General features: G+C 46.6%; 1 protein-coding gene across 4 annotated transcripts in view; it reads right to left on the bottom strand.

Annotated features, from left to right (window-relative positions):
• The window catches only part of GLDN (gliomedin), a 68,477-nt gene that overhangs the window by 15,505 nt on the left and 36,565 nt on the right, over positions 1-16,407 (bottom strand). For 2 of the 4 annotated variants that reach the window (XM_060005239.1, XM_060005241.1), the window contains exons 3-4: positions 8,803-8,820; positions 8,328-8,435 (exon numbers count right to left, since the gene is read on the bottom strand). In XM_060005239.1, coding sequence (XP_059861222.1) covers positions 8,328-8,435; positions 8,803-8,820 — 126 coding nt within the window. The remainder of the gene's footprint in view (positions 1-8,327; positions 8,436-8,802; positions 8,821-16,407) is intronic. The other 2 variants (XM_060005240.1, XM_060005243.1) reach the window with 1 other exon arrangement.

The following is a 16,407-nucleotide window of genomic DNA, read 5'->3' as shown; positions in this document are numbered from 1 at the left end:
ACTCGCCACAACTAGAGAAAGCCCGTGCGCAGCAATGAAGACCCAAAGCAGCCAAGCAGCCAAAAACAAATGAATAAATAAAAATTTATGAAAAAAAAAGAGGAATAGAAGGAAACTTCCTCAATCTGAAAAAGGGCATCTATGAACAAACCTACAGCTAACATCATCCCTAATGATGAAAGACTAAATGATTTCCCCCTAAGATCAGGAAAAAGACAATGGTATCCATTCTCATCACTTTTATTTCACACTCTACTGGAGGTTCTAGCCAGTGCAATAAAGCAAAGAAAAAGAAATAAAGGCAAACAGATTAGAAAGGATGAATTAAAATTGTCTTTATATGCAGACGACATGATTATTTATGTAGAAAATCTACAAAAAGGTTGCTAGAACTCATGAGCACCTAGGCACACTGAGAGGGAAAGTGATTACTTACTATTGTGCAAAGGTATTGCCAGATATGGATCAGTTAATACGATACCCTATTGCAGGGATCATTTGCTCATTTTGACAAGAGCCTCCTGGAGATACTGCTCAATAGAGATATTTTTCAAAGGGGCAGAGATTTCAGGCAATAGGGAAGAGCCAGAGGCAAGTTTTAGTGCAAAACTTCAGTTTCTCTCAACCTCTTTAACCAAGAGGGCTTAGCATTCATTGTTTTTTCTAATTACCTTGCCAGTCCCAAGCCCCTTCTTATAGGTTCTGGCTGAGTGACTGCCCATTCACCCCTCTCCTGTGCCCCATCAACTCGGCCAATCCCCATTCTCCAATTGTCATTCTGTGCCATTGCAATTGTCTTCCCCCCAGATTTAAGACCAATTCTGAACCCTACCCCCAACTTCCTACCAGCCCCATAGGATTCTTATACAGCTGTCCAAAGAGAATCATAGAATTCCAGATCGGAAGGCACCTTAGGGGTCACTTAGATTAATCTCCCATCCAACCCTGAAAGCCCCTCTCCACCACCCGACTGGCTCCTTTCAAGCCCTTGCAGCAATGGGGAGGTTATTGTATCACATCACACCACAGATCGCGCTGGAATACTCTGCACTGCCATCGGAGGCCATTATTCCCTAAAACATACATCTGGAGCTCTTAGCAGCTTTCTCTTATGCCGAGGGAATGATAAGGACTTCCAGACTCAAGGCACCCTACACAGACCATCCCAAGGAAGTCAGCAGTATATGAAAGAAACTTAAAGTGTTGATCACTGTTAAAAAATGTGGTGAACAAAGAAACATTCACTAGATTTCAGCCAACTACTAAAAAAAACAACTCAGTGGAAACCATGCAATTCAGCTGTAGATGGGGGTCAGAAGCCCCTGGTTCCCTGCCTCTGCCAGGGGTGATCTTGGGTGTCATCTTGCACTGATGGAGTTGCTGCGGACACAGTGGAAGAGGATGTGAAGAAGAGCAGGGACCTCTCTTAATCAGGGACCTCTGCATGAGCACATGTTCTTTTGTCAGTATTTTAAATAGGCAATTTAGCACATTATCTGAAGGACACAAAAGAGAACGTTGCCATAGTGTCCAGCCAGCACAATGCACCAAGTATAACTGATACCTTCTAAAGGTGTCACATGACCTACATTCAGCAATGCTCAGGGAAATTGTATCTTCTAGTTACTTAAGGGGTTTCTTTTTCAGGCATTTATTCTAGTCACAAAGAGCCTCTCTGCATCATCGTTTGATTTCCCCTTCTTTTCTTTTATTCCTTCCTCTTATGCATTTTTACCCCTTTCTCAAAAAGGCAAGGCGTGAAATAGAAAAACGTTCATACTGTAATGCAGCTGCTATAATGCAGCCTGCACAGGGGCAGGTGTTTAAAGCTCAGGATATTAAGGACCTTTGCTTATGGATGTATTCTGACTCTCAGCTATGTCTGCATGATAATTTTTAAGCTTTCATTAAGAAAGGGTAGGGGATGTTTTGACTACGTACCGTCTTTGCTGCCTCCACAAAGTTTTCCCTTGTCTTGGCCACGCACTGGCCATGGTGTGTCAGAAGTATACCGCCACCTCATCAGAGGACTTGAATGTGGCACTTTCTACCTTCCCCTGACTCAGCTGTGCACAGGGACACTGTTAAACATTGTGTGGCCTGGACCTCGGCATTGTTGTCCCGTGATTCCTGGCAGGCTTTGAGTCAGCACATTCTGCCAGGAAAGAAAGGCCAGATTCCTCTTGCTTTGCTCGGGCGCTGGGTGTGGCTTTCTGCTCTTTTCCTTCCCCGGTGGCGCCCACTCAAAACAAGCTGTTTTCCCAGCTTTAGAGTTTGGGGTTGTGTGACCAGCTGGGGTCAACGCCATCATCTTCACTGCAAGGGGTGAGGGAGGACATCTTATTTTTGGCAGGACCATCTGTGACCGACTGAGGCAAAGGAAACGGAGCCAAGGGTGTTGGGAAAAACCCAGACCCAAGACTGGGATGAATAAGGAGGAGGGCGTTTATTTCTGTTTTGGTGGAGATTCGATTCTTAGAGAAGACACTGAGGCATTAAGTCTTGAGTGAGAAAGTGAGAGGCAGATGGAGGGAAAGAAAATGCTTGGTTTTGAGGCATAGCACGTCAAACTTCAAAAAAGACGCTAGTTGCATAATTGACAACATGTAAGTCCAATTCTTCTCTCTAAATCTAAGTCGGTGTTTTCAAATAAATACAGGCATTTCCACTCAGATTTCCTTCCTCACCCTTGGAAACAACAACAACAGTAATATCTAACACTAACATAGCACTTGCTATGTGTCAGGCCCTATTCTAAGCACTTTATATATATATTAATTAATGTAATCTTCCTTACAACACTATGAGGCTGATACTATGACTGTTCTCATTTTACAGATAAGGAAACAGAGTGATTAAGTAACTTGCCCAAGTGCACACAGCTAGTAAGCGGAAGATCCGGGACCCAAACCAAGACTTCAAGCTCTGGCTCTGGCCTACTGCACCCTTGTTCTTAGCATCCCTAAGGTCAGACATTGAGGGTTATCTTCATATTTCAATATCCTGGAAACAACTGTTGGTCTAAAGCTCTAAACTCTGGTTTCGTCAGGTTAGTCTTCTTCTCAAGAGCCCGCAGTGGCTCCCGGCGGCCTCCAGCAGACATGGAGCTAAAGGCCCTGACCCCACCCCAGGCTCACCTGGGTCCCCTCTTATACGCAGGGGCAGCCTCCTTAGAAGTTCCTCCGAGCGTGGCCTTTCTGTTCTCCCCCCTGCAGTTCCCTCCCCATCTCCCCTCTGTTTGTGTCCAAGATGTTGATCACACTTATCTCTTGTCCTTTACACTTGTCTCTACTGTACAATCCGTCCTCTACACTGGATCCTATTTGTTCATTATCTGCACAGCAAAGTTCAGATTTTTCTTCCAGCAGTATTCTCTGGTGTGTAGTATAAAGCATCTTCATATCAGAATAACCAGTTATTGAATTCATCCTGTATATACACTATATCTTCTCTTTCAACAGGACTGTAAGCTCTTATGGACAGAAATTATGTTCTATTCTTCTCATTCATGCATTCCTTCATTTTTCACTCATTAATTATTTACTGTGCCTCAGCTGGGGTTGGCTGAGAGCTATGCCAAGTAATAGTCTCTCCTTCATAGGCAAACACTAGAGCAGGCTGTTTAAAAACCGGAAGCCATGCTAGAGTTGTTGGAAGACAACCTCCTTAGCGTACAGAGGAGACCAAGGCCCGATGAGGGACTGACCTACCCAAGGCCTCAGAGCCAGTCGGGGTTCGAGGCAGGTGCTCCCGGAACTCCTTTCCTGGCTCCCCTCTGCCAGGAGAGCAGGGACCATTCTTTCTGCCTGACAGGTTAGTACTCATTGAACTGTGCGTTCCTGCACACGTCCTGCGGGCCTCTCTGAAGGGCTGGCGCTCTCCCAGCCTCCCGGGAAGACTCAGGGTCAGACTCAGCATCATCCTTCGACAATTAACAGCACTAGCTCCCAAGGCCCAGCCTTCCTTCCCTCGGCTCGGGCTAATGCCGCTCTCACAGCTTGGGCCCGACCTCCTCAAGCCTAGACGTTTAGTGCAGTCGTGTTTAAGAGCAGGGGTCCAGGAGTCAGAGAGGCCTGGGTTCAAATCCCACCTCCTCCACTTATTAGCTTTTGGACATTGGACAAATTACGTCCATCGGTTCAACCATGACTTGATTGCCCTCTTTCGCTGGCTGTTCCAGGCTCTGGAGGTTGAGTCTAAGCGAGAGTGACATGGCCTGGTTCTCACGGACCTCACGTTCTCCCTAGGGAGTCAGACCATCAGCATATCAACAGGCAACACTGGGAGAGAATTTCAGGGAGGGATATGTTATTGGAAAAGAGCAGGGAATGTGACTGAGTTGGTGAGGCAGGGGCCAGACACAGAGGTCAGGGACGATCTTGAAGAGGAGGTGACTTATAAGCTGAGATCTGCTCTGTGGGAAAGACGGGCCTCAGGAAGGGCCGGGCCACAGCAGTGCAAAGGCCCTGGGACAAGGGTGGGCCTGACCTGTTTGGAAAACAGAAAGATAAGGTTTCTTCATCTGGGAAAAATATGGCTGGTAAAAATACCCATCTCCTTGGGGTTGTTGTGAAGACTAAATGAGGTGAGTGTAGAGAGGACTAGGTAGTGTGCCTGACAGTAAATGTCAGCTATTTACTATTGTCCAGAGGATCACTGCTAGAGGGCATGGTCCAGCCTAACCCAGTCCTATCTCTGTGGAACACAGTCTCTTTTTCCTGATTTTGGTAATAGCACTTGTTGTTCCCTCTTTCTGGAACGCACGCCCACTCCTCCCCTCTCCCACCCCTTGCCTGGCAAACCACTAACGATCCTGGAACTCTCAGCTGAAATGACGGTCCTTTGTTCTCCACAGCCATGATCCTGGCCCAGCAGGTCACATCCTGCATGAGTCCCTGTGGCTGACAGAGAGACCCCAGACCACTAACCTGAAGGCTCTGGAAGGGCCTGGCCCCCGCCTCCCATCTCACCTTGCTGCACGCCCCCTCCCCCAGCTGCCCCAGCAGGGCCTTGGCAGGTGTGTGCCCTCCACCTGGGCAACCCTCTGCCTCGCCCTCATCCTTCAGGTCTGACCTCAGACGTTACCTCCCGACCCGCCCTCTCTGCACTGTAGCTTATAACACCCTGATCTTTCCTTCAAATGTGCACCTCACATTGTGATTACAGATGTATTTGCGTTGACTATTTATGTCTGCCTCCCCACCAAAGATGGAAAGTTCCACAATAGGGGCTACGTCTATTTTGTTTCCCCACTAGTACTTGGAACCCTCTCAATAAGTATTTGCTGATGAATGTTCCCATCCTCTCCTGCTGTTCTTCCTGCTGCTCAGTCTGTCCTTGGCCTCCTTTGCTGGCTCCTCCCCTTCTACTTGGTCACTAGACGCTGTTACTTCTCAGGGCTTGACCCAGGCTCTCCTCTGCTGGTAGCTCCCTCCCTAAGGGACTGCACCCTGGCCCACAAGCCCATTGCCTTGGGTGACACCCTAATGTATACCTCTAGCCCCAGGGACTTCTCCAACTGCAGACCTGCATCTTCAAGGCCCCCCTCCTCCTGGGTGTTTCAAGGCATTTCAAACTCAGCACATCCCATGCTGAGCCATGACTGTCTCCCTGGACCTGAGCCGGTCTGGGGCCCCTCACCTCAGGGAAGAGCAGTCAGGCAGGATGAAAATCTCACAGTCAGTCTTGGTGACCCCTTCCCCTTCCTTCTCATATCTACCTTCCCCCAAGTCCTGCTGATTTCACCCCCAAATGTCACTCAGCTCATCGGCCTTTGCACACCCCACCTGCATCCCTTCCGCCCTCACGCTGAGTAGCTTCTGCCCTGTTTCCCTAACAGCAGCGCCTGTGCGCTCACTCCAGTGTGTCCCCCACCAGCAGCGGCGGGGGTATTACAGAAAGGCAGATGTGATCATGTCACTCTCCTACCTGAAACCCCTTCGTGGCTTCTCATGGCTCCTGGAATAAAGCCAATTCCCCTCCGTGGGCCTGCCAGCTCTCGTCCTGCCTCCCACTTCCTGCAATTCTGTTGATTGCTGGGTGGGATGGGAATCCATCCTGGGCTCAGGAAGGGATCAGGGGAGGGAAAGCATAGCTATGTGGCTTTGGCAGGGTGACGGGGACAGCACAGCCCCTGCTCTGGCGTCGGATGGTCCAGGCTAGAGTCTGAGCTGGCCGAGGGCTGAGTAATGCTTCCAACAACCTATTCATAGAGGTAGCCTTTTCAAAACCTCCTCCTTTCCCTCCTGCAGGCTCCTTTGTGTGGCTGCCAGGGAGGTGTGCAGGGCAGGTGTCTGAGTACAAACCCCAGTTCTTAAAATGCTCAGGGCTAACCTGATTTGGTCTTGTTACCTCTCTGGTTTCAACTTGACCATGCTCACCTCTCATCCTTTCTGTCCGGCTACGCTGGCTTCCCTGCCACTCCTCAGCGTCTGCAGGTACACTGGACTTACAGGCTCCACTGGAACCCTCTCCCCCAGACAGTCCGCCACCTGCGCTCTCCTCTCCTCCAGGTGTCTGCTCAAAGGTCCCTTCTGAGGGGGCTCACCTGGCCTCCCAGCCTACAGTCACGCCCCACCCTACACACTTCCTATCCCTTCCCCTTGCTCTATTTTTCTGTTTAGCACTTAGCACCGCGTAACAGACAATATATTCTACTTATTTCTCTTGTTGATTGTCCGTCTGCCCAGACTAGGATGTCAGCCTCATGAGGGCAGAGATGTTGTCAGCTTTTTCATTTCTGGATCTCCAGCATCTAGAATAATACCTGCCACATAAATATGTCTTACAGAAATAAATAGACTTTTTCTTTTCTGCCCTCACTGGGTTGTGGGCTGCATGCTAAGCATATCTCTTCAAAGCTAGAGATCTGTCTCAGACCTTTTTGTAGCTACCCCTTTCTCACCTGACCCACATCCAGTGCTGCATGGTGGTCCCTCCCCCTCACTGTTGGCTCTCATAATACTCATTACTGAATCCTCAGGACTGGATCACATTTCTGGGGTCTTTCTGGGATAAACCAAGTACCTGAACACTGACGGTCATCATTAACTGATGCTGATATTCATTTATAATTATAGTTATTATCTGACATGTAAGGGTCCATTCTGCTCTGCAGTTCTGGCTGTAACTGCTGGACTTCTGGGGACGGAGTTGACATGGGCTGCGTGGGCCCATTTTCACAGAGGCTGCCCCTGGGAGCACAGGTATGCAGGCTTTTGGCAAGTGGCAGAGCCCCTCAACAATTTTCTCCCTTTCCACTGGCTCTCACTCAAATTGTTTAAGAGCAGAAACGCTGGAAGGGGTTCCTGTGTTGTCTGGAAGAGTTGTTCTAGTGGTTCTTCTAGCCTGGGGCCTGTCCAGGTGAGTTAGGGCAGTGTAACCAAGAGATTGAAAATAGATAAGAGGGTTAGTGGAGCCTCCACCCTCAGCTGTGGCTAAGAACCACGCCTTCCTTGAAGCGTCCTGAGGAGTCTCTAACCCCTGCCCTCAAGCCTCCACTGTGCCATGTGCCAGCTCTCTTCAGGTGACTCTGCCCCGGCCTCCCCCATGGACTTCCCAGGACTGGTGCTCAGAGCCCCTCAGAACTCACCCTGCCCCAGCCCCCAGACCCTGCCAGGCCTTACCTGAGCCCCTGCTGGTCACTGCTCCCTGACACATCTGACACCTTGGTGTTTCCAGGTCTTTGCTTGAGTGGTGGCAATGCCACCACTCACAGCAGGGCACAGGAGGTCTCTCAGAGATGCCAGCCACATCTTCTTAATAGTCCTGTGACCCCTGGACAGGAGACCCTGACAGCTGGGACCACACAACCTGAGTGTCAGCCTGGATGCTGCCTTTCTACTCAAATCATTCTGGTGATTCCTCCAGCCAGGAAAACCTAGAGGTCAGTATCAGTCAACTGATTTTCAGTCAAACACAAAAATCTGCTGGGCAGGAGCAGGCAGTGAGAGGGTCGGGCGGGAACGACCCTTGAGAGAACTTGGGGTACCAGCACAGACAGCCTTCACAGCCCGTGTAGTGCCCCTCCCCAGGACTGCTCACTCTTGCCCCTTCCATCTGTCTGTCTGCATCAGAGCAAGCAGAGGAGTGGACATCAGCTCTCAGGTATACTGCTTCTCTCGGGCAGACTGGATATAAATCTTATCAGGGTTGGACCAAAGAGAAGGCCCTTGCTGCCCCAGAACACAGCAGCTTCCAGGCAAGCATTAACCAGCCTTGCATTCAGAGATGCAGCACTTTTCCCCCACTGTGCCAACTTTGGTTCATCCAACATGCAATAATGGAGACAAAAAACAAGGAAATGAATTAGAAGAGTGACAAAATACCCATTTTTCCTCTTTTTCCATTTGCTCCTTTTTCGCCTTTTGGGCCCTGGGGACCAGGCCGTCCATCTGATCCGTTGTGTCCTGGTAACCCACCAATTCCTGGAGGTCCTGCATCAAAACACAGGAAATGGGAACATTTAAAAAAATCTTAACAGAAGTTAACATGACTTCCTTTAGACAGTGAAACTGGCCAGGCATTGACGCCTCTTCCAGATCTTCTCCTGCTTCTTCTTTTCCTTCTCTACCTTCCCTGCCCCTGCCTGAAGCAGTGACAGGTGGGGAATGGTGACAGCAAGTTCTCAAGTGGGAGGGAACAGGAGAGCTGGTGATTGGGGCAGAGAGGAGGGGGACACAGTGATAGTCAAGGCTGCCTTCAGACTCTTCTTCCTTCCCTGCCTCAGTCCCTTATGAGTGATCCTGGGGGGCCAGCCACCCATATCCTTCCCATGAACTTGGAAAATCCATGGGCTCTTACCTGCTGGGCCAGGTGGTCCTACAACAGAAAAAGAAATTTAGATGATAAACCACAGATGGAAGAAAGTGAAGCCAACACCACAACCCAAAAAACAAAGAGCACCTTCCCCCTCTTAAAACGTACTAATCATCTATGGGCCCTAAGGAACCACCTCATGCCTTTTATTTAGAACCCAGTATATTTGCCCAAAGATTCTTAAAAACAATTCAACAAAGACCCGTTTGCCAATCAAAACCACTTTTGCTGAAGTTCCAATGGACTAAGAATAATTTCTAAGTGGCTTCACTATAGACTCATAAATCAGTCATCTCTCAAGCAATCAATGTAATTAAATGAGGTTTGGTGACAATGTGGGTGGGCACTAGTGAAGCCCCGGCACAGGTAGGTGTCAGGAAGTGCTGCTTTTGCATGGCTGAGATCCAGGTGTCCCAGGAGCAGCCCCAAACACGCTCATCCAGCCAGCCTGTCTCTTCTACGCCACCAAGGGGAATTGAGAGCAGAAGCTGGTTTGCTTGGTCTCTATTTTGTTGCATAAAATAGCCTGAGAAAACTCGAGGGCCCAGATCAGGTAACAGATACCTTTCTTAGTGTGTAATTACCCAAGGATCTAAGGGGTTCACGTGAATAATTTACACATAATCTAACACAATAATTTTGCTTCCACAAATAGTCTTAGTGTCAATTATTCCATTTAAGCACTCGGACAAGCCAGTGAGGTCGCAACATGAACAGTTGAGGGTCTTTTGTTTCTCCGGAACACATATAACAATCACCAATATTGGAGTGGGTAGGTCTTTCTAAAGATCCAAGCCTGTGACTCTTCAGAAAACCACCATTTATACTGATGAACCTAGTGGCAGGGCAGGAATAAAAATGCAGATGTAGAGAATGGACTTGAGGACACTATGGGGGAAGGGTAAGCTGGGACGAAGTGAGAGAGTAGCACTGACATATATACACTACTAAATGTAAAATAGATAGCTAGAGGGAAGCAGCTGCATAGCACAGGGAGATCAGCTCGGTACTTTGTGACCACCTAGAGGGGTGGGATAGGGAGGGTGGGAGGGAGGGAGACGCAAGAGGGAGGAGATATGGGGGTATATGTATACATACAGCTGATTCACTTTGTTGTACAGCAGAAACTAACACACACAACATTGAATAGCAGTTATACTCCAATAAGAATATATATATATATACACACATATATATCTATGTGTGTATATATATATATATATAAATATATATATATATATATATATATATATATATATATATAAAAGAAAACCACCATTTACTAAGCACTTCTGTGTGCACCAAAATCTTCCCATAAGTAGAAATCTTGATCCTTGTGTCTGCTGTGTTTGCAACCTATCTGAGGAAGGTGAATACTTTGAAACCACAATGAGATGAGGGAGCTACAGAGAAGCAAACCCCTACAGAGGTACCGGGGAAGTCTGGGCACATGGCAGTCAGAGGAGGCCCTCAGAGAGAGTGAGCCTTGAGCTGTGGCTCTGAAGACACAGTGGCCTGAGATGGCTGCAGAGGTGAGGGCTGGGCATCCCATGCAGGAGACCAGCTGGAGAAAAGGTACAGGGGTGGGAGCTTGCGTGATTCAGGGTGAGAGAAAGGAGGAAGAATGGCTCAGCTGGAGTGTGTAGAGATGAGGCTGAAGTGTATACTTGGCAGAGGGATGTGGGGCAGCAGCACTTAAAGACCAAGTGGAGGCGTGTAGACGGTATGTGCAAGGCAGTGCGGAGCTACAGTAGATTCTTAAGCAGCGGGGGATGACACTGATATCTGCGTGTGTTTGATATCCTCTCCGTAGATGGATGTGGAATAGAACTAGGGAATGAGAAGGGAAGGAAGGGGGTGGGGCAGGGAGAAAATATCCAGAGGATCTTTGTAGTTAAAGTTTGGGACAAGGTTGTAGATAAATGCGGTTGGTGACTGTAGAGTTCTAGAGGGAGCTAGACATTCGAGAGGTATTTCAGCAGAAGAATGGGCAGGACATGTCCATGTCTGATTGGGTAGGAGACAGCTGAGGAGGCCTCTCAGACGACTGAGCCTGGATACTGATGAGCCTATTTGACAGACATGAAAACTTTTGGAAGAATAAGTGTTTGAAGGTATGCTTTCAATACATACAGTCCTATGTTGGGCAAAAATGATTTGCTGAAAACGGCACAGCATTTTCTAGGGTCAGTGTAGCCTGTAGTCAGTGTGGTCAGTTTACCGCCAGATGGCACACACATGCCCTGGTAAGGAGGTGATATGGCCCTTTGAGAGCTGTCAGGAGAAATCAATCAATCGTCAGTCCCGACTGCAGATGGAGCCAAATTCAGATGTGCAGATTGGTAGAAAAAGGTAAACAAGCAAGAATCAACTGTATATAGTAGGTTTCAAGAGTTCTCAGGGAGGGATAAATTGGGAGATTGGGACTGACAATATACACACTACTATATATAAAATAGATAACTAATAAGAAACTGCTGTAGAGCACAGGGAACTCTACTCAATACTCTGTAATGATCTATATGGGAATAGAATCTAAAAACGAGTGGATATATGTATATGCATAACTGATTTACTTTGCTGTACAGCAGAAACTAACACAACATTGTAAATCAACTATACTCCAATAAAAATTAATTTAAAAAAAAGAGGACAGTCCAATAACCATTTCCATGCAGTGGAGTATTGGAGAGAGGGCCTGGCTGGAGCTGTATACTTAGGACACATTAGTTATGGCCAAGGGTATCACTATGATGAAGTGTTTAGATTAGGGTTTCTTGACACTGACTGACCTGAGATCCTTGATACCCTATGGCTACAGTTTTTACACATTTGAGGCCACAAAATCAACTAGAATGCTTGTAAAAATGCAGATACCTAGGCCCCATCTGGAGGTTCTGATTTGGTTTGGATTTAGAGTAAGGCCCAGGAACTGGCATTTTTACCAAGCACCACAGGTGTATGGGATGCAGTTGGTCCTGGGTCCCCTCGACCTGATGTGAAAAATTTCTGGGAAAAGAGTCAGTCACTCTCCTTAAAGGGGTTCCTGACCTTAGAAATATTGGGAGCTACTAGCCTTCAGGTAAGAGTGAAATGTCTGAGCCAAATTTGGGGATGTAGAGAGGGGGACATACCCCATCTGGAGGGAGGCAGGTGATAGAAGAAGCACCAGGAAAGAGAGAGTGATCTGAAGATGGAGGAGGGAAGCCAGCAGGTCTCATGCCTTGAAGCTAGAGAATTTCAGAAGAGAAAGGATGACAAACGGTTCCAAAGAGCTCAGGAGCAGAGTGCTACAGTGATGATGACTGTCCCAATATCCTGGGACGCCAACTGAGCTGCTCACGGCCCCTTACACCCAGAAGAAGCCCCAAATATAAGTCATTATAATAATGTCAAATGTCAAATGTGTGCCTACTAGCTATTTAGCAAACCATCTTTCAGAATTTTTTTTAGCTCCTGACCCTTCTCCTCTTCTGGAATAACAGACCCTCTAGGAACACGTGTGGGCAGCCACATTCATGTTAACACTGTACGCAGGGCTGTTTCCTGGGCCTGCCAGCAGTGCAGCTACACAGGACTCCACGCTAAGAAGGGAGCTCCCTGCTTGGGTTTAAATCCTCTGCAGTTGCCGTTTGGACATTCTTAACCATTTTTTCTTTGAATTTGTGCTTTGTAAGTGAAGTCTGATGGGACAGTGGAGCACGGCCCAGGGGCTTTGAGTCTTGGTTGGTATGTGGCCCTGCCTCCTATCTCCTCCCTGCCTCCCTAGGACAGATTTTCCACTGCCTGCTCCTGTGCCCCTTGACGTGTCCTCCCCACTCCCTGTCCCATCAGTGTCTGCTGCCACCTGCCACCCCAGTGGGGGCCCAGGCTCGAGTGCAGGGGAGGCTAGCGTTGGGTGTGTGCCCTGCACGCTTTTGTCCCAGGGAGCCCCTATGCCTGTGAGGGTCTGTACTCATGCGGTGAGTAGCCCATGCCTCAAGGAGTACAACATTAAGTAGCAAATAAAAAGCCCCACCGTGGCAGGTCAAGAGAGGCTGTGGACGACAGGAAAAAGCCTTTTTCCTGCTTCATGAACAAGGGACCCTGCATTTTCATTTTGCACTGGGCCCTGCAAATGGTTGGGTGATTACCCCACCCAACACTCCTAGCTGGAGTTGATTAGAATTGGGTAGATGCATGGTAGGAGCTGAACCACTTAGATTTTTTTCTCCTTGCAGTCTAAAGTTGACCCACAATGTCCTTACTTATGTAAAGTAGAGGTCTGTGGACGGCCATGCACAGTGAAAACTGTCAGTCTGCAGAGAGAAGAAAATGAAGGAGAGAGAAGCAGAGATGAGGGACTGGGTGTCTGCTAGAGAGTCAGAAAGGCTGAGAGAGGAGCTGTGTGGGTTCCCAGTGGCTTTCCAGTTCCTGGCTCCAGCTCCCTGGGTCAGGCTGCTCCCACTGCCCTCCTGGTCTGTCTGTGAGATACCCTTCTGTCTCATGAGGCAAGCTTTGTTTTCACCAGACTGGGTTTCATTGTCATCTTCCTGGACCCACAGACAGACTGCGTTTCCCTGCCTTCCTTCCATGGTGGGGGTGGGGAAGTGAAATACCTCCAGGCCTGACCTTTTAAAGCACCCAATGGGTGCCATCCTTTGTTCTCCTCTCTTCCCTTGGGAGTGACCTTGGTGCCTGGTGCTCAGATGATGGAGCTACAAGACAGCAGCACTTGGATCTCTGAGTCCCCAGAACTGCCTAGGAGAGTCACCCAAATTTCGCTGGACTTTGTGCAGTGGGAAATAAGCCTTTGCTATGTTAAGCTGCTGAGATTTTAAGGTTTAATTTTTACCAGAGCATGACCAAACCTAGCTTGACAAATACATCCCTCTATCTTTTTAATAATTTATAATCTCTCACCCACTTTTCCTCAGATAAGCTCTAATGGGTCCCTGCTACAAGCAAACAGTAGAATCTTAATCGAGACAGGATATATAGGCACCAGAGTTATGGGGAGTGAACAATAAAGAAGTGTAAGTCTCACTTCCTGTCTTCAAGGACAGGCGCTGACCAGTGGCTAACACTACAGGCTTCTGAAAAACCTGACTCCTTGGATCCTCCCACCACAGCCATTCCAAGTCATAGGAGAAGATGTTTATCTCTAATTTCCATTTAGTAGCCTCCCTTTTCACCCTGGATTGGTGTCAGAACTGATGTTGCCTGACCCAAGTGACCTGCTTAGCACATCAATGACCACAGAGGAAGTGGCTACACACTTCCCAAAGCCTTGCTGGTAGAGGAAAATAAGAAGCCAAAAAATCCAAATAGATTTATCATTGCAACAAAAAGAATAAAACACATAGGCATAAACCTACCTAGGGGCACAAAAGACCTATATGCATAAAACTATAAGACACTGATGAAAGAAATTAAAGATGATACAAACAGATGGAGAGATATACCATGTTCTTGGATTGAAGAATCAACATTGTGAAAATGACTATACTACCCAAAGCAATCTACAGATTCAATGCAAACCCTATCAGACTACCAATGGCATTTTTCACAGAACTAGAACAAGAAATTTCACAGTTTGTATGGAAACACAAAAGACTCTGAATAGCCAAAGCAATCTTGAGAACGAAAAACGGAGCTGGAGGAATCAGGCTCCCTGACTTCAGACTATACTACAAAGCTACAGTAATCAAGACAATATGGTACTGGCACAAAAACAGAAAGATCAATGGAACAGGATAGAAAGCCCAGAGATAAACCCAGGCACATATGGTCACCTTATCTTTGATAAAGGAGGCAATAATAAACAATGGAGAAAATACAGCCTCTTCAATAAGTAGTGCTGGGTAAACTAGACAGCTACATGTAAAAGAATTAAATTAGAACACTTCCTAACACCATACACAAAAATAAACTCAAAATGGATTAGAGACCTAAATGTAAGGCCAGACACTATCAAACTCTTAGAGGAAAACATAGGCAGAACATGCTATGACATAAATCATAGCAAGGTCCTTTTTGACCCACCTCCTAGAGCAATGGAAATAAAAACAAAAACAAATGAGACCTAATGAAACTTAAAAGCTTTTTCACAGTGAAGGAAAACATAAACAAGATGAAAAGACAACCCTAGAATGGGAGAAAATATTTGCAGATGAAGCAACTGACAAAGGATTAATCTCCAAAATATACAAGCAACTCATGCAACTCAATGTCAAGAAAACAAACAACCCAATCCAAAAATGGGTGGAAGACCTAAACAGACATTTCTCCAAAGAAGATATACAGTCTGTCAACAAACATGTGAAAGGATGCTCAACATCATTAATCATTAAAGAAATGCAAATCACAACCACAATGAGGTGTCACCTCACACCAGTCAGAATGGCCATCACCAAAAATCTACAAACAATAAATGCTGGAGAGGGTGTGGAGAAAAGGGAACCCTCTTACACTGTTGGTGGGAATGTAAATTGATACAGCCACTATGGATAACAGTATGGAGGTTCCTTAAAAAACTAAAAATAGAACTACCATAAGACCCAGCAATACCCTGAGAAAACCAAAATTCAAAAAGAGTCATGTACCACAATGTTCACTGCAGCACTATTTACAGTAGTCAGGACATGGAAGCAACCTAAGTGTCCAATTGACAGATGAATGGATAAAAAAGATGTGGCATATATATACAATGGAATATTACTCAGCCATAAAAAGAAACGAAATTGAGTTATTTGTAGTGAGGTGGAAGGACCTACAGTCTGTCATACAGAGTGAAGTAAGTCAGAAAGAGAAAAACAAATATTGTATGCTAACACACATATATGGAATCTAAAAAAAAAAAAAAAGGTTCTGAAGAACCTAGGCGCAGGACAGGAATAAAGATGCAGACGTAGAGAATGGACTTGAGGACAAGGGGAGGGGGAAGGGTAAGCTGGGATGAAGTGAGAGAGTGGCATGGACATATATACACTACCAAATGTAAAATAGCTAGCTAGTGGGAAGCAGCTGCATAGCACAGGGAGATTAGCTCAGTGCTTTGTGACCACCTAGGAGGGTGAGATAGGGAGGGTGGGAGGGAAACGCAAGAGGGAGGAGATATGGGGATATATGTATACATATAACTGATTTGTTATACAGCAGAAACTAACACAACATTGTAAAGCAATTATACTCCAATAAAGATGTTAAAAAAAGTTAAATTATTAAAAAAGAAAAAGGAGACATGTACCACAGTGTTCATTGCAGCTCTATTTACAATAACCAGGACATGGAAGCAACCTAAGAGTTCATTGACAGATGAATGGATAAAGAAGATGTGGCATATATATACAATGGAATATTACTCAGCCACAAAAAGAAGTGAAATTGAGTTATTTGTAGTGAGGTGGATGTGCCTAGAGTCTGCCATATAGAGTGAAGTTAAGTCAGAAAGAAAAACAAATAACCGTATGCTAACACATATATATGGAATCTAAAAAAAAATGGTTCTGACGAACCTAGGGGCAGGACAGAAATAAAGTTGTAGACGTAGAGAATGGACTTGAGGACATGGGGAGGGGGAAGGGCAAGCTGGGACGAAGTGACCGAGTA

The sequence above is a fragment of the Delphinus delphis genome, chromosome 2 (assembly GCF_949987515.2).
Source record: "Delphinus delphis chromosome 2, mDelDel1.2, whole genome shotgun sequence".
In the NCBI taxonomy this organism is placed as follows: domain Eukaryota; kingdom Metazoa; phylum Chordata; class Mammalia; order Artiodactyla; family Delphinidae; genus Delphinus; species Delphinus delphis.
This window is presented reverse-complemented; position numbering and strand designations above follow the sequence as displayed.